General features: G+C 41.2%; 3 protein-coding genes across 5 annotated transcripts; 2 read left to right on the top strand and 1 right to left on the bottom strand.

The window, feature by feature from the left end:
* The first annotated feature begins 314 nt into the window (after positions 1-314).
* LOC133902924 (myosin-1-like) lies at positions 315-11,302 on the top strand. Of its 2 annotated transcripts, XM_062344249.1 has the most exons (23): positions 315-1,110; positions 1,934-2,035; positions 2,113-2,256; positions 2,337-2,487; positions 2,568-2,595; positions 3,754-3,919; positions 3,996-4,059; positions 4,172-4,185; positions 4,277-4,361; positions 4,609-4,712; positions 4,851-4,989; positions 6,483-6,601; positions 6,686-6,838; positions 6,917-7,006; positions 7,453-7,530; positions 8,389-8,547; positions 8,690-8,893; positions 8,985-9,190; positions 9,270-9,402; positions 9,595-9,724; positions 9,828-9,974; positions 10,075-10,154; positions 10,310-11,302. In XM_062344249.1, exons 1-23 carry the CDS (start codon positions 709-711, stop codon positions 10,967-10,969), a joined length of 3,558 nt encoding a protein of 1,185 aa, XP_062200233.1. In that variant the 5' UTR covers positions 315-708; the 3' UTR covers positions 10,970-11,302. The 2 variants fall into 2 exon arrangements, with proteins under 2 accessions (XP_062200233.1, XP_062200234.1); XM_062344250.1 differs by lacking the exons at positions 9,595-9,724; positions 10,075-10,154; positions 10,310-11,302 and having other exon boundaries at positions 9,794-9,968.
* Positions 11,303-14,159: 2,857 nt separating this feature from the next.
* On the top strand, positions 14,160-19,002 carry LOC133903659 (putative pentatricopeptide repeat-containing protein At5g52630). 2 transcript variants are annotated; one of them, XR_009907319.1, is made up of 2 exons: positions 14,160-16,390; positions 17,259-19,002. XR_009907319.1 is itself a non-coding variant. In XM_062345093.1 (2 exons), the coding sequence occupies exon 1, from the start codon at positions 14,160-14,162 to the stop codon at positions 16,245-16,247; it is 2,088 nt and encodes a 695-aa protein (XP_062201077.1). In that variant the 3' UTR covers positions 16,248-16,251; positions 16,323-16,663. The 2 variants fall into 2 exon arrangements, 1 of the variants encoding a protein (XP_062201077.1); XM_062345093.1 differs by lacking the exon at positions 17,259-19,002 and having other exon boundaries at positions 14,160-16,251; positions 16,323-16,663.
* Positions 19,003-20,655: 1,653 nt separating this feature from the next.
* LOC133903660 (putative GEM-like protein 8) lies at positions 20,656-21,756 on the bottom strand. The gene is made up of 4 exons (XM_062345094.1): positions 21,613-21,756; positions 21,439-21,519; positions 21,067-21,341; positions 20,656-20,942 (listed from the first exon to the last, which is right to left on the bottom strand). The coding sequence occupies exons 1-4, from the start codon at positions 21,722-21,724 to the stop codon at positions 20,766-20,768; spliced, it is 645 nt and encodes a 214-aa protein (XP_062201078.1). The 5' UTR covers positions 21,725-21,756; the 3' UTR covers positions 20,656-20,765.
* Between the last annotated feature and the right edge of the window lie 1,266 nt (positions 21,757-23,022).

Raw genomic sequence — 23,022 nt, 5'->3', positions numbered from 1 at the left:
ACGAAATTCGCAGGCCACCTTAGGCCCTGTTCGGGAGCTTCTGGCAGCTTTTGCTTTTCAGAAAAGCTGAGAAGCTCTCTTAAACAGGCTGATTGCTGAGGAGCTTTTCTGAGAAGCAAAAGCTGGTTTCTGGTGAAATGAACTAAAAACTGAAAAGTTGGCTGAGGATAGTTTTTTTGAAAAACTGGTATGCCGAGAAGCTAAAAATTAAGTCCATAAATCAAACTGCTTATCTCAGAAATTATAAACAACTTTTCAGAAAAACAGCTTTTCAGAAAAAGTTCATAAACTCCAGCTCCCCAAACAAGGCCTTAATTCCATTATTAAATTATTACTCCCGAGCCAGCCACTGCGTCCTTCTCTCCTTCTCTCTTCCGGGCAGGCGACAGAGACAGGGAGGGAGAGAGGCGTACGCAAGGGCTGTGGAGGCGGGAGCCACGGCACGCGATTCGCATCCGGGAGGGGGTCGGGCTTGCTCCGCCTCGGTCGCCATTTGTATGTTGGCGTGGGCTGGTGGGCGGTCAGCGAGATCGGCTTTTTGTGTGTGTGTGTGATTTTTTGGCGGTTTTTGGGAGGTGTTTGCTGGGTGGGAGCGTGGATTGGCGTTGGGCGGAGGGGTTTGAGGGTGGATTTGAGGCCGTCGGGGCGGAGGTCCCGCGGGGAGCCCGGATTTTGGTTGTGAGGTGACTCCGGGCGCGCCGGCCGGCAATGGCGTCGGTGGAGGTGCGGTCCGTGCGGAAGTCGACGGCGCTGCGGGCGCGCGGGCCGAGCAAGCTGCAGCCCGCGCGGTCGATGCCGCTCGACTACAGGTACTCGTCCGCGGCGAACGGGACCGCCACCGGGCCGGCGGCGAACGGCGTCGGGCTCCGTCCTGCGAAGGCGGAGGAGGGGGAAGGGGAGGTGGTGGGGATTGAGGGGGACGTGGACTCGCCGTACAGCTCCAAGGCGGCGACGGCGGAGGAGGACGAGTCAGCGGAGAGAGGTGGAGGTGGCGACGAGGTGGACTCGGCGGCTGCGGCGACGCCGAGGCGGTTGTCGCCGACGGCAGCTGCGAGCCCCTCGCAAGGCGACTCCAGGTGGGGTGACACCAGCTCGTACGGCGCTAAAAAGGTGGGTTTTTCCCCTTTTATTTCTTATGCTTTTGAAACTTGAGGATTGTTGAGGTTACGAACTCAAACGTTGGGAAAATATTTTGGTGGAACCCATGAGAATGCGATGCTGATCTGCTGTAGGGGTAGTTTTCCAGTAATATGTGAAAACAAGCGCTAGGATGAGTATGAAGGTGTGTTTTATGCACTTTAGGTTGTTTTTGCATGGCATTTGCTAAGAAAGATACTAAGGGTGTCGGGAGTGTTTTGGTAATTTGATTTTGTTTTTTGAGATCAGAATGTGACTTCTGTAGTTATAGCCTTCTAGGTAGTTATTGCAATGCGATCCGTCATACACCTTGTCCCTAACAACCTCAAGTAGAATGTGACACGAAGAAATGATCTGTCTTCTATGTTGTGAGTAGGGGTACCTTCTGTTTGGTTTTTACTGCAAAACAACTTTTTTCTTTCTATCTCTCCGAGTTAGAAACTTTAGTGTCTCGTACTAGGATTTAATAAGAAACGCATGTTGTCAAAAAAAGATTTTAGTAAGAACACTTTGGTAACTATAAGAGAAGCACACAGTTGGTTATTCAGATTTCAGGCAGCCGATTGCTGCTCTATATATTTATGATTTTCCAACTGACTTTTACATCATACTTTTGATTCATGTGTTGATATTAAAGATTCACATGTTGATATTCTACATGAAACATTGCACCTAGTTATCATACTTTTACATCGACTGGCTTTTGGAATTATGAGTCTGAATGCTTGTGTTTTTTTAACAACCGGGACTACAATAGTACAATGTCAATTCAAATTCTACCCTTTCTGTGTTGCAGAAGCATAAAGTTTTTTGTCTGCTTCCAAATGGTGATTGGGCGTTATGTACTGTACTTACAACCTGTGGTGACGAGTCCGTACTAAAGATTTCCGAAGGGAAAGTAAGTACCTGATTTCTTAAGAGATACCATTATCACTTTGAAAGTATGATCATTTGACCCAATCTTCCAATTTTAAGGTACTGAGATTAAAAACAGAGAGCCTTCAACCTGCAAATCCTGAAATTCTTGATGGAGTGGATGATCTTATGCAGCTAAGTTATCTAAGTGAACCATCGGTACTGTACAATTTGCAGTGCAGATACTCCCAAGACATGATTTATGTGAGGATTGATCTTGACCTTGTCTTTTTTTCTTCTGGAGTTTAATGGCTTTCTTATTGATATTTATTATTGTATTGTAGACTAAAGCAGGTCCAGTTTTGGTGGCTGTCAACCCTTTCAAGAAAGTTTCACTATATGGCAATGAGTACATAGATGCATATAGGAATAAAACAATGGACAGTCCACACGTTTATGCAATAGCAGATTCAGCACTTCTTGAAATGAAAAGAGGTCAGTCCCCTAACGTTGATACATCAATCTTGTTTGTACAACTACATTTATACCTAACTAAGTGTTTTGTACATTTTCAGATGAAGTTAACCAGTCTATTATTATAAGGTGGGTGATTTTTTTTCCAGTGTGACGTTCTTAGTGTAATAAAGCCCTGGACTTGAGATAAATGATGGTAAAACAGAGTCAAGCCTTAGAAAATATTCATTTTTCAAGAATGTCACAGTTTCATTTATATTAGTTTTCCCATCAGCTGAACAGGATAAATAGTGACCCATCCATCCAAACGTAATCCTTCTATAGTGCTTTGCTACTTTTTATAGCGTTTTGCTACTACGCCAATTCTTTGGGGGAGTAAAATGAACTTCTTTCCTAAGTAAAATACGTTTGGATAGTACACCGACAAACAGGACCAACTGACAAAAGAGAAAACACAAATAACTAAGAACAGTACACCAAATAGTAGCAAAGCGCTATAAAAGGCTTACTAACAGAAAGTACTCGTTGCTACGATCGTGTGAGCGCAAGAATCGCCTAAAATGGAGCTCGTATGAAAAATCTATAAAGGTTTGAAGTTACCGGGGTCTTTTGTAAAAAGGCAGGGGCTATTTAGTAAAAATAGAAAAGGTCTAGGGGCTTATTAATAAAATTTTAGGGACTTATATGTAAATAAAATTTTAGGGACTTATATGTAAAAACAAGGGTTTTTTTTTGTGAAAATAGAAAAGTTTAGGGACCTAAATGCAAAATTACCTAATTAAAAATCAGAAAACCGTTGTTGAAACCGGCTAAGAGGGTAAAGTGATCCGGTATTGGAACTTTGGGGGAGTAAACTGAATGGTTTTATACTTTAGGGGGTTATCCGGACTACGCCGATTCTTTGGGGGATTAAAATGAACTTCTTCCTTTTACCTATGCCAGTTGCCTCATTGATGGAGAAAATCTTGTGTTGTTCATCTATTAAGGTCATACCGTAAGGATCCTATTGAGATGATCAAAACATGTGCTGTTATTTGGCTTACTAGAATCATGATTTGAGTGGTCTTCTGTCAGATAGAATAGGCACGGGAGTGCTGAAATCTCATGTAACACCAAATATACATTTTTTATGTGGTTGAAACATTTTACTTCAGTGAACAAGTCAAGTTTGTTCTTATGTTAGTTTTGCTGAGGCCATTTGAGAATTGATTCCATTTATACTCTAATAGCACCACGATTGATTATTCGAATAAATGATGCCATTTTTCTTTTTCTTTTTTGAAATAGTGGTGAAAGTGGAGCAGGAAAAACAGAAACCGCTAAAATTGCTATGCAGTATCTGGCTGCTCTTGGAGGTGGAAGTGGCATTGAATATGAAATTCTACAGACTAACCCAATACTCGAGGCTTTTGGCAATGCAAAGACATTAAGAAACGATAATTCAAGTCGTTTTGTAAGTTTTATTCTTATGTGTATCTCTATACTGCAGTTCAGAACGAAGTTCCACTAATCCTGATTCTCGATTGCAGGGAAAGCTTATCGAAATTCATTTCAGTACCACTGGAAGAATATGTGGTGCCATGATTCAAACATGTATGCAGAATCTACTGAGTCCTCTTTTCTATATTGTTAGCATTTTCTGGTTTCATGTTAAATTTCTAACTATGGTTGATGAAATTTTTTGATTATCTTGCTTCTCGGACAGTTCTACTTGAGAAGGTAACTTCCGATCTTATGGTTATCCTTACAAAAACGACAATTATACTATTTCATAATAAATAGTCTAATATGCCTTTTTTCACTATGGCAGTCCAGAGTTGTACAATGTGCGGTAGGTGAGCGATCCTACCATATATTTTATCAGCTATGTGCTGGTGCACCCACATCTCTTAGAGGTACATGATCTATTCATTTATTATGACCCAATTAAGATGATGACATCTGATTATATCCTTTCAGAAGTTCCAACTTGTTCTATATTAGAGTGGGCTATTATTTGTTTGGCTCAGTTTCCAGCAGATATTTGACACCTTAATAATTCCTAATGACAATTCCGTGTTCCTTGTGATGTTGCTCCTCTCATTTCCTCTGCCTAGTTCTTGATTTAATCATATAATTTTCTTTGTAATGTTTTTGATACAGAGAAGTTGAATTTGAAAAAGGTGGATGAGTACAAATATCTTAAGCAGAGCTGTTGCTATTCAATTGCTGGTGTGGATGATGCCCAAATGTTTCGAACTGTGACGGTATAATGATTTTTTATACCTCATTCTATGAAACATGCCCTTTCTTACATTAACTGGTTAAGCTAATTCCACAGAAGCTTTTCCATACCTGTGTCTGTTCTTTACTACTATCACCTTTGCTGACTTATCCTTTTTTAGGAAGCTATGGACATCGTCCATATCAGCAAAGAGGACCAAGAGAATGTTTTTGCAATGGTCTCTGCTGTTCTATGGCTGGGAGATGTCTCATTCACAGTAATCGATAATGAAAATCATGTTGAAATCATTGTAGATGAAGGTAAAATAAAACATTCGATCTTAATAATTTATTGGTCTCTGCTATTGACTGTTCTTTTAACAGCCTGAATGTTTGTTCTGCTCCTCATTGTACTGATTGTAGCTGGCTTTCTGGGCCTTTTCTTGACCTTAATGCAATGCCTTCGGGGTGTCTCTCCCCTTGGGTCGAGTTTTTTTTTTTTTAAATTTTGTTGGCTACCATTTTCTCATCTTCATTTCAGCAAATTTGATTTAGTTGCTGTGTTTATCACATTACAATGGCAACAAGATTTTGTATAGTACATCATTAGTACCTTTTAATGTTGATTGATTTCTGGTCTACCTTGTTTTGTTTGCGGTTTTGGAATCCTGAAGTTTGAAGGTGCTCCTTTCCACAAACCTTAATCATATGCTTTACCATGTGAAATAACGTTATTTTACTTGTGTCCCTAGAAGTGTGAGTAGAAATGCCTGCAGTCCCCTAGAAAGTTAAGAATTTGGGGAAATGGCTAGTGCATGTAACTTAGCTTCGTACTTCAGTCTAGAGCTATGAGGTCCTGATTATGTTTAAAAGGTATCCTGATTATTTGTTGGCAAACTAGTATGTTATGAAGAAGACCTACCTAGATTATTTGCAAGGATTAGAGTCCATGTGTGTGTTTGGCCAGGTTGAGCCTCAACATGGAATTGTTTGTTAGGAGTAGCAACTTGTTTTCCCTGGAGACCCTGGGCTAGTATATATACAGATGTACAAACGACAATATGCAAAGAATCCCTTATAGTCTGGGGATATTACACAGAGCAATATATGTCTAACACCCCCTTAAACTCATGAGGGGGTCAACCACACTGAGTTTGGAGAGATAGAACCTATGCTGAACTATACTCTGTGCCTTCGTAAGGAATCAACCAACTGAGGCTCGGAAGGAATATACTAAATAGCAATCACCTCATCCCGTACCTGTGTCCGTGTGTAAGAAGCATCAACACCAATAGCAACCTAGCTCTGATACACATGTACAGACAACACTATGCAAAGAACCCCTTATAGTCTGGGGATATTACACATAGCAATATATATCTAACACTGTTGACATATGATAGAAATTGTCTTTCTTCCTTCGACATCATTAGATTTGCTGTGACAGAGTGCATCAAACTCAACTCTTGTTTTCAAGGAGCCTGCCTCATGCAATTTTGAAAAATTGAATACAAATTAGGAATTCGTATAACTGGTAGGTACTACTTTTCCTATTTAGAAATTAAAAAAAAACTTGACCACAGTGAGAGAGATGTCCCCTTGGCATTGTTCTAAATGTAGGGGAGTGCCGAACTCTGGTTAGCTAGGAAACTCGCTGAAACCAGTTCTCAGGGAGGTACCCACGCGACCTGCGAGCACCCGGGTTCGAGCCTGGGTGGGCGGCCCCTCAACTGGAGGCTCTACCAACCGAGGTATCGCTCGGTTCTCTTCTATTTAGGAATAGATATTGACAGAAAGGTGTCCTGCTATTGCAGCTTCAAAAACGGTTGCAGAACTTCTTGGTTGCAGTACTGAAGATCTCGATTTGGCTTTGTCAAAGCGCCATATGAAAGTTAATAACGAAAACATTGTCCAGAAACTTACCCTTTCACAGGTTAGTTGTTTCTCAACTAAAGGCAAGGTAACAACCATAGTTATGAAAGTACTAATGAATTTGCATATCTTATTAATATTTCAGGCAACTGACACAAGAGATGCACTGGCCAAATCAGTCTATGCCAGTTTGTTTGAGTGGCTTGTAGAACAAATTAATAAGTCTCTCTCAGTTGGCAAACGTCGAACTGGGAGATCAATCAGTATTCTTGATATCTACGGCTTTGAATCATTTGATGTAATGTACTTCCTTTTGACCTAAGGTCATCACATATTAATTTGCATATGGTTATTTATGACACTATTAAATTTGCAGAAGAACAGTTTTGAACAGTTCTGCATTAATTTTGCTAATGAGAGGTTACAGCAACATTTCAATCGTCATCTGTTTAAGCTTGAGCAAGAGGTGAGTTACTAATGTTTAATTTGCAGGATCTATGTTGCCAAGTTGCAATTGTTTTACTCAATTAGTTAATATGAGCAGCTAATACTTTTTAGAATAATGATTCTATTATTCTGTTATGGACTTTATGATTCTTAAAATATCTTTGTTTCTTTGTTTTTACTTCCATCCCATTAGCGTTGCTTACTGATTCATGGTTCTAGAATTCTTGTGACAATTATAATGATGAACAGTACTGATATCGCAAACTCATTATTCTTCCCTTTTTTATTTTCCCCCCTTTTTGTCTTTGAAATAAAAGTATCAAATGTACTTCTAGAATCTGCTATTCTCTAGTTATTTTTGTTATCTAACTGGAAAGTGGTGAACTTGAAATTGTTATTCTATCATGCCATGATTTTTTTTCCTGTCGAACATTTCTCTGAAAAAGTTTTGTTTTCTGTGAACAGGAATATGTTGAGGATGGCATTGACTGGGCAAAGGTTGAGTTTGAGGACAATCAAGATTGTTTGAATCTCTTTGAGAAAGTATGAGCTACTACATTATTTTCACTGCTTGTCACTTGCTAACAATTATATTAATCTACGGAAATGCTGTAAATTTATTATGTAGCAATTCTTGTTCTCGAAAAAATATGCAGCAATACTGCCTTAAGAAAAGTAAAACGTTCTACTTCACAATAAGAAAGCTGAGTGCTACTACCTTCTAGGATGCCTATACATTATTGGTGAGGAGAAAACAGGTCTATTTCCTTGACCATGTCTGCTTTTGTTTTTTTTCTGGAAAGTATGGTAGTGTCAGAAGACAACATTATTGCACCTACAATCTTCCCATATTGTTTACAAAGTAAAGATTTTTTTGTTTAAAATAATACTAGTCAAAATGAAAATTTCTGGTAAGAATGTGTCCGAAGGGCTCAAAATTAAGTCTACGAATTTCAGAGTATACCATTATGCAGATATTTTCATTGTTAGAGATAAATTGGTTCTACAGAGCTTTGTCAAAACTTTGTTGGGTTGAGCCCTTCATAGGCCTGAACAATATTACAAGTAAATGGAGTTACTGGTTTATCAAATCATGATGATAACTAGCATTAGGAAAGCAAGGCTGTAACTGGCTTAAAGCCACTGGATCCTGGGTTTCTCATACACAGAGGAGACTGGGTTAACATTCAGTGGGTTCTGGTTACTTTGATAACACTTAGACAATGCATACTGTTTGTGGCACTTTTATATAATTTCATTTACACACTTTTCTGTTATCATCTGAAAACTTGGTAAATGAAGTCTTAATGTTCTCTATGCTTCGTATATCTCACAAAATTTGACCTGAAACCATGTAGTCATACATATGTTCTTGCTATCTAACATTCTTACTTAATACAGAAACCACTGGGATTATTGTCTCTGCTGGATGAGGAATCTACTTTCCCCAATGCCACAGATCTTACGTTTGCAAACAAGCTTAAGCAACATCTAAACACAAATTCTTGCTTCAGAGGAGAAAGAGGCAAGGTGTTCGCCGTCCGTCATTACGCAGGAGAGGTTCGAAGTTGCTATATATTCCCTGTTCTTTTTGACAGTAAACAGTAGGAGATCCTACGGAAAATATATTATATATAATATGTACTTTATTCCATTTATGTTTTACCATGCGTCAACTTTAGTTCTGATTCTTGATAATCAGGTGGCTTATGATACTTCGGGTTTTCTGGAGAAGAATAGAGATTTATTGCACATGGACTCGATTCAGCTCCTTGCCAAATGCAAATCTTCTCTTCCACAAATGTTTGCATCTAAGATGCTAGCTCAATCAGATAGTTCTATATCTGTTCCATATAGATCTAGTGCTGCCGATTCACAAAAGTTAAGTGTTGCTATGAAGTTTAAGGTACAGATTTTTATGCCCCCAAATAACCACTTTGCTAGATCTTGAATGAATCAGAACGTTTTTATTGACCGTGTGTGTGCAATTTTTGTAGGCACAATTGTTCCAGCTTATGCAAAGACTGGAAAGTACAACACCACATTTTATACGCTGCATTAAACCAAATAATCTACAACTTCCCGCAATTTACGAGCAAGGACTTGTTCTTCAGCAACTCAAATGCTGTGGGGTTCTTGAGGTTGTCCGGATTTCAAGATCTGGATATCCAACTAGAATGACTCATCAGAAGTTTGCTCGGCGGTAAATTGGATCCCTTAACAGCTGCATTAAACTTCTGCCAACTTCTTTTTTTTTTAAAGTTAATACTTAATTTTATCAGGTATGGCTTTCTTCTTGAGGATGCTGCATCTCAAGACCCGCTTAGTGTTTCAGTTGCAATTCTTCATCAGTTCAACATTTTACCTGAGATGTATCAAGTTGGCTACACAAAGTTGTTCTTCCGAACTGGACAGGTCAGTGGTTTTATCTATTTGTTTTCCTGGTAATGACTACATTAAAAAGTAAAGCTGTTAGCTTCATTACATCTTTACAAACTATGTATTGCCCTGGATTTCTTATCTATATATGTATGCATTACTCTTTTTGTTAAGCATTTAGTGAAAATAATCCTGTGTTACTGTGTTTTTCAATTTTGAAAACTGAAGATTGGCAAACTTGAAGATACTCGGAATCATACTCTGCATGGTATTTTAAGGGTCCAAAGCTGTTTCAGAGGGCATCAAGCCCGTCACCATGCGAGAGAGCGAATAAGAGGAGTTTTGGCTCTTCAATCATGTACTTCTTCCAAACTACTGCATCTATGTATTTTAAGTTTTTTTTTCTTGTTGCATATTTTCCTCTTAGGTTTCTTGTATGGACTGGACTCCTTAACTTGCAGTCATTCGTGGTGAGAACGCAAGAAAAATTTATTCGTCTCTGTCGAGGAAACATAGGGCAGCAACTATTTTGCAGAGAAATGTAAGATGCTGGCTTGCAAGAAGGTATTTCACAAAGGTCCGGAAGGCCTCTGTGATAATACAAGCTGGTACAAAGATTTTCGATCCTCTCCTTTTATAAAAGTTCATTGAAGGGACGTGGTATTCTGAGACACTGTTGCTGTTTCTTCTTATATTCTTAATATGTAGGTATTCGTGGGAACCTTGTTCGAAGATGTGACGGCAATATTGATCTAATAAACGTGTTTAGAGAGTTTGAATCGAAGCAGGTATGATAAATGTTTGCCTTATACTGTGTCGTTGACACGTTATATTCATGAATAGTGTCTTCCTAGGAAACCTGAAATACCCGGTACTGTTGCTCTTGATTCGTTTCATATAATTCAAAATGGTATGAAATTTTACATTGTTAAAATTCTTTCAGGAGGCAGAGGGTGACCAAATTTTGATTAAGGCATCAGTCCTGGCTGAGTTACAAAGACGGATACTAAAAGCTGAGGCCACAGTTCGAGAAAAGGATGAAGATAATGAGATGCTTCATCAGCGGCTTCAGCAATACGAAAACCGGTGGTTAGAGTACGAGCAGAAAATGAAAGCTATGGAGGAAATGTGGCAGAAACAAATGCGGTCATTGCAATCTAGCCTTTCTGTAGCGAAGAAGAGCCTTGCTTTGGATGAGACACCTAGGATGTCTGACTCATCAGTGGATCAGAGCTGGGAGAGCAATGGGAATCATGTTGGCAGTGGGTCTCAGCTGGTTCCAGGTACCATTGGGCGGGAAATGAACGCTGGTCTGAGTGTCATCGGCCGCCTAGCAGAAGAATTCGAGCAGCGGAGCCAGGTCTTTGCTGATGACGCAAAGTTCTTGGTTGAGGTCAAGTCTGGGCAGGCGGACACCAGCCTGAACCCAGACATGGAACTCCGGAGGCTGAAGCAAAACTTCGACTCTTGGAAGAAGGACTTTGGTGTCCGCATAAGGGAGACGAAGGTGATCCTGAACAAGCTCGGAAACAGCAACGAGTCGTCACCCAACTCTGTGAAGCGGAAATGGTGGGGCAGGCTGAACACGTCCAAGTTTTCGTGAATTTATGTATTGATGTCATGTAGACGCGCCAGTATTTTACATGCCGGCACATGGTTAGCGACCTAGAGTTTTATTCTACGTGTGTTGTGAAGTCCAGTGTGTTGGACTGATTTGTGATCTGTGGAGGGTGACTTGTATATTTCTTCCACGAGGGCTTCTTTCAGAGGTCAAGGACCACTGAGTTGTGATGTAATTACTTGCTAAAATAGTTGTTGAAGGGGAAGATTGTGAGATGGCTCACTGCTCTGCTATTCTAGTAGATTAATAGATTTCTATCTGGCATAGTGTAACCTATCTGGCATATTGTTTTATCGCAGTGGCTATCTTCTTGAACTCGTTACTTGTTGCATAGAGCCTTTTTTCTGTTGTTTTGACTGCATTGGCTGATCCAATCTATTGACATTCCCACCGAGGAGATAGCTACTTGCTATATAATGCTTTATGCTATACTCTTCTCTTCATGAAAGCAAATTTAGTTCAAGTTGTGAAAGGGTGATGTACGCATTGATGAGAAAAGCTTTACCATGGATATTTAGAGATACGAGAAATACTGATGTTACTAGCAATGCTTTAAGTAGTAGTGTAGTACCAATGATGGTGCGAATGATGGGTTTTGACCATGCTCTCGAATCTGGGTTGTAAGACATGATCACTTTTACTGATGTACTAGTGATGTGGGTTGTAAGTAAAGGAGGATGGACATCAGTTCTGAATTTCTACTTTTTGGGAGCTACAGTCTTGTTTTGGTCGGGTGTAAATTGCATAAACAATGGTATATGCATGTTTGATAGTGGTTCCAGATTATCTTGCAAATGTTTCGGTTCCCCTTTCTTCCTAGAAACGTTTTTCTGATAAATCATAATCATTTTGTGCAATCGTTTGGCTAGTTGGATAAATTATAATTCCCGAAAGAGGATGATAACTGTAAATGAAAAAGAAGTGATTCAGAAATAGGAGAAACCACATTGTGTCCCTTTCCCCCGCAGCGTAAAAAAGAGAAATAATTCTCCCGTTTCGAATTCAAATCACTTGCCAAAAGCATCGTTTAACATGAATTCCACTTATTCTGATCAGAATTCAAAACATTTTTGGTATCCAAACGAACCTTAGCTTAACCACATATGGCCATACCCACCAACTTTTCAATTATCCAATATTAGAGATGCAAGCGAACAGCTTACCAGCCCGTATAAGAGCTCATATGTTACTTCATTTTTCACCCACTAATAAAAAAGTGAATGCAAAAATACAACTACAAGTGTAGTTAAGCGGGTCTCAAAACCCGCAAGCCCGCCTTGCTTACATACCTATCCAATAGGCAAAGGTGATACAGATGGGCATGGGGAGGGTGCGTGGTGGGGAAGAACCAAACCGTACGAAGGATGGCTGCAGATGGGAATGGCTGCGATCGATATGATGCTGCAACAGAGAATGAGGGTCAGGAGGAGATTACACCTTAATCTGTAGGGCGCGCGGTGTACGTGTTAAGCTGCATTACACCTTAATCTGCAGGGCACGCCGGCGAGACCTGACCTGCAAGCTACCTCACGCGCCTCGGCCTTGGTCTGCCTCGTTAATCTCTTCTCGATCCCTGTGTGTGTGCATGCAGGCGCCCAGTGTTGTTGCAGCGTGGAAGAAATTAACCAAAGCCAACCAAAGCGAAGTAACGCAGACCTCATCTCACCGCAGGAGCGGATCAGAAATTGAGCGGGGGTCCGGTAACTATAGTAATATTGGAGCTACAGTAAAAAAAACGTCCACAGTCCTTTAAACCAATAAAAATGAGTGGGAGCCGTGCCCCCGCTCCTATAGAGCTGGGTCCACCCTTGTCTCACCAGCTGCATGCTTTCGATTGAAAACTGACCGCAAAATCCCTTAGAATAAAACGAAAGGGACATGGTGGTGATCGTTTTGGACCCTCCCTCACCATGGGCAACAAATCGCCTCCTCCCACAAAACAAGTTATCCTATCCCATCTTAAAAACAAATTGCCCATTCTAAAACAAGGGTGAATATCTTTGAAAAGGTAGCATTAGATCAATGTAATTTTAAAGATTAATGTTAATATAGTTAATATAACTAATATTATTTGCTAGTATACAGATCGGATGCTATGTGATAAATTTGATGTTATAAACACATTAAAGGGATGAACATTAAGGTCATGCGAGAGTAACACGAAGATATAAGAGCGTATTGTTAAGATAAGGGATAATGATATTAATAACATCATTTGTATAGGTATGATTTTTTTACCGTACTGAAATGAAGAGTTTGAGTTTAGTAGTTTAATTTAGCATTTTAAGTTAGTTATCTAGTAAGTAATATACATTAGGATTGCTAACTTTAATAGATTGGAGGAAGACTAAAAACATCAAGAAAAAAAACCACGTACATCGGGTGGTGAGTCTCGTATCGTGATGCCTGTACGTGTTTACGTCGATACACGGGAGTCGATCAAGATTTCGTCTGCGAACGTCGATCGTGTCAACCGTTGCGGAACAAATTCTTGTCGTGCTCCTGTCCCGGACCGTGCAGCCGTTCACCGTGCGTGGGTCGGATTATTGGGGTCCGGGTGCGCTTTTCGGCCTGGCTCGATCCGCGCTGGAGCTGGGCTCCGGAAACCGTCGAGCGGGCCAGGCCACAGGTCTGGTCGAGAAGCCGTGCGTATCTAACAAAAAATAGACACACGGGGCCGCCTGTCAGAAACTCAGAGACCGTACAACAAGTAGAAATTTCGAAAAAAAATCGGGTGTCCCAGCGTCTACTTATATAAAATAAGTGTTGGTTTCCGGCGTCACATATTCTCACTACTTTCCTCATAAATAATAAAAATATTAAATATTAAATAATTTATCTATTTTTTATCTACTCGTCCTTTAACCTCTGTATCTCATTATCGATTGCAGATATAAAATATATTTTATTAATAAAAATAAATAAATTAATTAAAAAAATTAATAGATAATCTTCTATTTTTTAAATCTTATATAAAATCAAACTACACTAACGCTCCTGATATTCGACAGTACTCTTATAACTACACATTAAATTTATACTTAATATTATTATATTTAATATTTATGTTTTTGTTTTAACCAGCATGTTGACGCGAAAATTCGTAAAAATCTTGCACGCGGGAGTTAACTGCTAAAATCCAGTCGTCGGGAAAGCTCCGACCCCACCAATCATGGGAAAGCTCCGGGGCCAGCACTCGCGCCCGCCGGACGCCGCCGCCACCCTCCGCCTCGCCGCGCTCCTCCAGTCGTGCGGCCGCGCCGGGAGCCTCCGCCGCGGCCGCGCCCTCCACGCGCGCCTCGTGCTCTCCGGCGCGGCCGCCGCGTCCACCTTCCTCGCCAACCACCTCATCACCATGTACTCCCACTGCGCCGACGCCGGCTCCGCGGTACGCGTGTTCGGCGCCGTGCCCCGCCCCAACCTTGTCTCCTGGACGACGCTCGTCTCGGGCCTCACACAGAACTCCATGCACCGCGACGCGCTCTCCGCCTTCTCCGCCATGCGCCGCGCGGGACTCGCGCCCACGCAGTTCGCGCTCTCCAGCGCCGCGCGCGCCGCGGCCGCCCTGGCCGCCCTGTGCCCCGGCGCGCAGCTCCACTGCGTCGGCGTAAGGCTCGGATTCGACACCGAGCTCTTCGTCGCGAGCAACCTCGCGGACATGTACTCCAAGTGCGGGCACCTGGGTGAAGCTTGCAGGGTGTTTGACCAAATGCCGCACAAGGATGCTGTCACCTGGACTGCCATGATCGATGGTTATGCGAAGAACGGGAGCCTCTATACAGCTGTTCTGGCTTTCCGGGATATGAAACGCGAGGGACTGGTTGGAGCTGACCAGCATGTGTTCTGCAGTGCATTGAGCGCATCAGGAGGGCTCAAGGATGGAAGGCTTGGCCGAAGCATCCATTGTTGTGTGATGAAGGCGGGATTTGAACTGGAAACTGTTGTGAGGAATACACTATCCGACATGTATGCTAAGTCTGAGGATGTGGAGAATGCCTCTCGTGTAGTGAAGATTGACCCTGGAGGTTGGAATGTTGTGTCAGGCACCTCGCTGATCGACGGTTACATTGAGGCCGAACGTGTTGAGGAGGCTCTTGGAATGTATATTGAGCTGCGAAGGCAAGGTGTTGAGCCCAACGAGTTCACATTCTCGAGCATGATCAAGGGTTGTGCCATGCAAGCTCTGCTCGAACAAGGTGCTCAGCTGCATGCTCAAGTGATCAAGACAAGTTTGATTGGTGACTCGTTTGTTGGTTCCACCCTTGTGGATATGTATGGAAAATGCGGCCTGATAAATTTGTCCATTCAGTTATTTAATGAGATTGGACACCACACTGAGATTGCCTGGAATGCGGTAATCAATGTATATGCACAACACGGTCATGGTAGGGAAGCAATCCAAGCTTTTGATAGGATGAACTCAAGTGGTATCAGGCCAAATCACATTACATTTGTCAGCCTGCTGACAGCATGCAGTCATGCTGGATTAGTGAAGGAAGGACTAAAATATTTTTACTCCATGAAGGATGTCCATGGTATAGAGCCTAAAGAAGAGCACTATTCCTGTATCATTGATATGTATGGTCGAGCTGGAAGACTAAACGAAGCAGAGCAATTCATAAGCGAGATGCCTGTCAAGCCCAATGCGTATGGTTGGTGCTCCTTGCTTGGAGCTTGCCGGATGCGAGGAAACAAGGAGCTGGGTGAGATTGCTGCGCAAAATCTTATGAAGCTTGAGCCAGATAACACCGGTATTCATGTATCCCTTTCTGGGATATACGCATCCTTGGGCCAATGGGAGGATGTGAAGGCAGTCAGGAAATTGATGAGGGATAGCAGGATTAAGAAGCTGCCTGGTTTTAGCTGGGTCGATGCTAACAAGAAAACGCATGTGTTTGGATCCGAGGATTGGTCACACCCACAGCAGGAGCAGATATATGAAAAACTCGAGCAACTTTCTGAGAGGATAAAGGAGGAAGGTTATGTCCCAGATACAAGCTCCTTGTCACTTAACCTAGAAGATAGTGCAAAGGAGAGGCTTCTGCGCTATCACAGCGAGAGGATTGCTGTAGCTTTTGCTTTGATAAGCATGCCAGCTACAAAACCGATAATTGTTAAGAAGAATTTGAGGATCTGTGTAGACTGCCACTCTGCATTGAAGTTCATTTCTAAGGTAGAAAGCAGGGATATCATTGTTAGAGATAATTCCAGGTTCCACCATTTTGTGAAAGGGAGGTGTTCCTGTGGAGATTACTGGTGAAGTGGTGATTAACTGACTCTCCTTTTTTGTTTGGGGCATTTGCAAATACTTCCCTGATTTTTTATTTTTTGCAAGGATACCACTCGAATGACCACCTGATTTTGTGAAAGGGAGGTGTTCCTGTGGAGATTACTGGTGAAGTGGTGATTAACTCTGACTCTCCTTTTTTGTTTGGGGCATTTGCAAATACTTCTCTGATTTTTTATTTTTTGCAAAGATGCCACTCGAATGACAGTTTTAATGGTATTTTTGTAATTTTCTAGTGGCAAGCTTACAGTAACACAAGAGTAGTGGTTTCTTTGCAATTGTCCCTTTTTGGTTTCCTTTCTGATTTTTGGCATTAGAAAAGATACAGATGGCAATCTTAAATTGCTTCCAGCTGACTATTTTACAACACAGCTGACTTAAATTGCTTCGAGCTGAATAATACCTGTGTCCAAATTTTTTTGCTGAATCGCACATCCCGAATCCGAGTCGGATTCTGACACCCGTGTCGGATTCCGAGTTGTATGTTGTGTGTCCAAATTTTCTTTGCCGAATCATACACCTGAATCCAAATCGGATTCCGACACCTATATCCGTGTTCAAGTAACACTGCTCTCTCAGATTTTGCCTCTGGCTTTCATCAACACTATCCTTGCTAAGTTTATTTGTAGGGTCAATTTTGACCTGTCAAAATATTTACTGGGTTCAATTAGTGAAAATTATACATGGTTTAGCTTAAATAGCAACAAGCATGTTTTGCAAAAAAGGTTATCCCTGCAGGGCCACAGCTTCTTACTGCATCCACTATTGCCCTGGCCGATGCCCTTCATCATCTGCGAGAACTAGCTATAGTTTTATGCAAGCTTCCTTTCCTCTTAAGAAATGATTCCTTCTCCCGCCCCTTAAAATAAGGAGAGGGAACCCAAGGATTAAGAAGTGGCTTTCTTTGATAGAATAAGGTAGTATAGCTAAGTCAGCAGTTTCTCCCGCAGAGTCATTATCTAATGAGTCAGCGCTATGGTGCAGAGTCATCATCTGATCATCAGGATCATAAATAGGCAACATTGCTATGATTTATAACTTCAGAGAAGTGATTCTAGGGGCTTGGTTATGGAAGCATCATAATGATTGTGTCTTCAATGGTTCGACAGAGTGTCCAAAAAATCTTTTGCCAAGCTGGAGACGAAGCCTGGCTTTGGTGTGACGCGGGGGCTAAAGTGTTGTTGCAACTCACCGTGAGTTGATCTTGGTGCAGTTGTCATCATGATCATTTGTTTCAGTTCGTGGCAAGTTTTGTAACCTTACTTAAGCGGGTTTGTTTGTTTGGGTGTACTTGAACCTTTTTTTCTCCTTTAATGCAATGATACGTAACTCTGCTACGTGACAGAAACATGGTCTTCAAATGCAATACTACTGCACCTTGGACTTTGTCCATATCACTAAAATTTCTATATAACTTAGTTAAATAGAAAAAGGAACTATTGGGAACTTCCAAGTCATATAAGACCTATCTGATGTGTAAAGTAGCTTGATTATTTTCTAACCGGGATTTGATCAACACGTGGTTACCTCTTCTTTCCACGTTATGTGTCAAGTGTCATCCATGTAGATCTAAATTTATGACCATGTGCCACCAACTCTAGGAAGCCAGCTTGTGTGTCATTTGATCACTTTTCATGCAGACAATACCGTATTAGCCTATTAGGCATTTGCAGGAGGTTTTTAACCTATGAGAACTAAAGGCTACCAGTTATTTAGTTCCTATATGCACTAGTTTAATATACAGTTCCTATGCAACCTTGTGGCAGCAACAATTAACTACAATGTGGAAAGCACGTTCTGTTGATTATCTCCTAAGTCCTGACTCCTTACATGATACTACTAATACTCCCGATTTCCTTCCCCTATTGTCAACATTTATGGCTCTTCAGTTTTAATTAGCTTATGCCTCGGATTGCAACTGTCTATCATTTTTAATGCTCAATACCCTTTAGTCTTCTGAAACAAAAAACATTACCACCCCTCACACATCAGTGTTACCTAAAAGAGTCAATTCCCTGTATGTCATTGGAACCTATACTTTTCCCTTATGAGCCATCCAAAATCTAAGTTTCCCTTCTCTGCCACTGGATTAAATTTGCCATCCCTTCTATACCACTTCTGTCAGTTGGCTGTTTTCCTGCTGTGAAGTCATGGCTGAAAAGACGTTTATGCCCCTCTTGATGGGAAGAACCAAATTTTGGATAGTTCCCTTTCGTGCCATTGCTCTCGGGGAAATGCATACATGAATATGGATGAATAAGTACTCTAGGACATATATGTGTGAGATAAAATAATAACAAATTGAACTTTGAATCACCACACACATACATGAATATGGATGAATACACACATACATGTTGATGTCATTGGTTCAAACAGACCAAGCAAAAGCAAAATGACAAGGTTTAGGGTAGCATCATTTGTACATGGAATTCTCAACTTCTTTATAGGGTCCAAGCAAAATGACCACATGTTCCCACCATTGGTTCACACAGACCAAGCAAAATAACAACAGGTGCACTTCATACATATTACAGACTGTACAAAATAACTTAAATGAAATGCCTAGCTAGACATTCAGTCTAGAAGTCTTCTTTTGCTTATAGTACCCATTGTAGGGCTTTGAGGTGTCACCGAAACATGCTTCTTCTTTGCCTTTGCCTTCCCTTTAGCCTTTTTCTTCTCTATAAGATTGGAGGAGGCAGATGGTGTCGTAGTTTCACATGAAGCTGGCAAAGGGTTCTCAATGGAAAGTTCCTCATGTTGGGTTGGGATGAGGATCCCCTGGTAAGTCACGTGACGTCAACGTCAGGGGATCCGGATCCGTTGGGTTGAGCCACTTCCTGACATGCACATGCATTATATACTTGAGAAAATATTGAACATGTGCAAAATGTTATTTGATGCATTGAACATTTACCTGACAGAATGTCCATAACCCAAGTTATTTGTGCATCCTTGGTTGTGTTACAAATTCCTTTACCTTACAGGAGGGTACTGATTCACAATATCATCGACAAATTCCTTGAAATTGCAGATATCAAAATCTACTACCTTGGTGAAGCTAAAGTAAGTAAATTTCTTCCTACATTTTTTAGGGTTGCCAATGAGCCTGATTTTAAGCAAGCAACTTGTTTTAGGGTCCATCCTGTTAATGAACACGCAATCAAAACCTACTAGCCATCCTACATGAGACCTCGAGAACCAAAAAATTCAACATAGAAAGAGACTACTTACCCCGCAAGAAGCCAAGAACGGCTAGGGCTTGCCTTTAATCCGGTTGGTGTCCGCCTCAATCCATCCTTCCTGGTCTGCCGCTGCTCATGCCGCCAAATGCACTCCCTCTTTGCTCTAGCCTGTGCTCCTCTCTCGATGACTCAGTCCCAATCGCACGCTTTGCTGGCCTGAGGATGCATCTCACACCGCTCCTGATGCTGTCACCCAATCACGCTCCGCCCCCCCCCCCTTAGGCCATGCCTAACCGTTTCCCTTCGGAGACCAAAATCCCGTCGTGAAGGGATTTTTGTTCCTTTCAGTGCTCCAACGGTTTCCCTTCACGACGGGATTTCCAGAATCATTCCCTTCAGGACGGGATTCTCTTTCCTTTCCCTTCGCGATTCCGCTTGAAGGGAAGCTGTTGGAGATGAGAGAAAATAAAGGGAATGAGAACGGGGAAGGAAATCGGAAAGGGGACGAAATGAAGGGAATATGGTTGGGGATGGTCTGATCTAGGGATTTGATTTGGGATCGGTCGGGTGACTGGGTGAGGAGATGTGCGGGTGGTCAGCCGGTGGGGTTTGAATGGAGGGGCAAAATGGGCATTAAAACGAATATATGACAAGATTCCATGCTAAAACGTTGAGGCTTTCTGACGGGAGTAACGGGAGTGACATAGAAGGGATAGCGAATGTGATTTAGTGGCAGAGAAGGGAAACTTATATTTTGGATGGCTCATAAGGGAAGATCATTGTTTTCAATGGCATAAAAGGATTTCTCTCTACCTAAAATGGCATCAGAAATAAGAAAAACACAGAGGAAATAAAAATAAAATCAAGATGTGCATATGACATGGTAATCCACTTTGACATGCACATGGTTCATAGACTGATTTTGTGTCCAATTTTTTTTTTTAAGGAAGTTCACATTGGAATATCGCATAGGTAGTCTCACCTGGATCTGTCATTTCCTTGAATTAGAAAAACTGTAACATATATATTCCTTTCATCACAAAACTGTAGGCAAGACCTTAAGTTCAACATACTCCCTGTCCGGTTTAACTTGGTTCAGATGAACGTTTCTTTTGAGAACTGAACCACTCTAAGATTATAACCTCTTGGGTAAAAAAAGGTATTTGAGCATATCACATCATTCAAGTACCTCATTGAAAAACTTTGCTTTTCTTTCATTGTGATTGATCAATTCTATCTGTTCAATGTACTATACCATATCAACATGGTATGCAGTATGTTTCAGATTACAGAACTACGCGTATCATCTCAACTCCGAAATTACATGCTGAAGATATTTGAATGACTTCTCGTAGCTGATAAAACCCATAAACCAAAAATCAAAGCCATCAACAGTGACTACATCAATATATTTCTCATCAGGATTGTATAAATTTTCTCGCACAGCAGCACTCTTTATCCTCTTTGAGGGGATCAACACCTGCAGAAAGTACAAATTTCATTAGCTTTAACCTCAAGTGTATGGCCAAAAATCGTTGGACCATATTTTCTATCTGATAAATTTCAGCTACATTATATTGAGAAGGAGATTTTGCTTCAATTACCTTGTAGGGCACCCTTCGGCTGCCTCCTTTGGGAGATGCTAAATTCAAGGGCCTATCACTATGGAAAGCAATCTTCTCAGTTGAGATGAAAAGCATTCCAGCTACTGGACCAGCTGTGGTTGAAAGATAACACTGGAAAGCCTTCAATAGCTTCTCATCTTTCTCGACAACAAAGTATTCCTTGAAGACTTTATCAATGCTACCAGCTTGGAGAACCTTCGCACCAAAGCTTAATTTCCCCTTGATAGTTTCTGAAATTTTTGGTCCCAGAGTTACTGCAAGGAAAAAAAAATGTATTGGTGATGAGAATTTTGAACTGATTAACATAGCACAAATTTCATCTGCAAAAAAGGACAAAGGTTGAATTCTCACAGTGTTCTTTGAACCCTTGCACATAGCAATCTGTTTTCTGGCTCAGCTTGTTCATCCGTTGAATGAAGGAACTCTTCTTATCTGTACCATGCAAAGGATACCAAATCAGTATTGACATACAAAGTATAGTTGTTCTAAAGAGAGAAATGAGAAAGAAGGGTGTGAGATTATTACTCTTCTTAGAAATCAAGGACGAACAGGAAGGTTTTCCTTGTGTTTTCTCATCGGCATATGCAAACGAAGCCAAAGGAATTCCAACAACATGCTTCTGGGCGAAACTCTCCATTGTTTGGAGAAGCTCTGTTTGCTATTCTGCTTGTGTAGTGGGAGTCTCTTTGCCTATGAGAAGTTGGTGCCTGCTCCAAGTCTGAGCCATATGTGGGTTTTTATAAGGTGAAGCTACCTGAAAGGCAACTTTATTCCAAGGAACAATGTGGTGTAACTGAATCAGCACTTTATGCTGCACACTCACCGTCGCCTCATCAGGATCAAAAGCAAGGCATACTTTCTGGAGCTTTCAACCCAGCTAATGAGGTACCGATGCTTTCCTTTCCTATTGCACTTTCTATTGCTTACCATAAAGTGTTGATGAGGCAGTTGATGACATGCTTATAGTTAGCTTTAGAAAGTGCTGATGATGAGCATGTAGGTTTCGCTACTTATAATGAACTCTAAATAGTTTGTGGCACGTAGTGCATAACTGATTCCTTTTCCCATTTCAGGAATTGGATTCGTGGAGAATGGAGAGGAAAGTAAAATAAACACGTGGTTGGTTCAAAGCAAACTACCGGTATACATTTGGTTCCGGTACATGTCTCCCTTTCACGAATGTTTGAGTCACGTTTTTGTGAAGAATGTTGTTAGGAATCTCGACCAATCTAGAAAATTGTGCACATGGCAAGTCTACATAGCAAGATCAATGGTCTGGTGAAGATGTGGATTTGATGAATCTGATGCTAACTATGGAACAGAATAGTAACAGAAAAAAAATGATGCTTTGCGCTGTGTACCCACCGTCACGTGTTCGCGTAATTAGGTTCAGAATCAAACAATACTTACTGACACAGGGGGAAGGAAATGTACAAATGTTTTAATCTTCAGTTCTCATAATGCGTTAATTATACTTTTTCAATTTTATATGGCCTTGTTCATCCCTTCTTTTTTGTTTTCATGGGGAAGGCCTTGTTCATCCTTGATGTGAGAAGTTGACTATCCGGCATTTTGGCTGCTTCATAACGGCAATAACGCCATGCTTGTCTTGTTAGCTCTAGAGTTTCTTTCAATTAGAGCTTGAAATTGTTTGGAGTAGTTTACTATACCTTAACGCTACATTGTTGATCAGAGCAAAAACAAAAGAATACTATTCTGCTGAACCTTTCGGCTTAAGATCTTTTTAGTTGTGGCTCCACAAGTCCATGTTGGTAGTGTGCTTTTCACTTGTACCTGGGCCCCAACGTTGTGCTTAGCATCATTCAGAATCTTAAAAATACACTGAAAAACATTTGTTCAGCCAGATTCATGGTTCAAGAACATGGTGGCCCAGGTGATGGGCTCGGACTTGTGTATGTTGTTGAATGAGACTAA

This window comes from Phragmites australis, chromosome 21, assembly GCF_958298935.1.
Source record: "Phragmites australis chromosome 21, lpPhrAust1.1, whole genome shotgun sequence".
NCBI lineage: Eukaryota > Viridiplantae > Streptophyta > Magnoliopsida > Poales > Poaceae > Phragmites > Phragmites australis.
The sequence above is the reverse complement of the archived record's forward strand: the minus strand, read 5'-3'. Positions and strand labels throughout refer to the sequence as shown.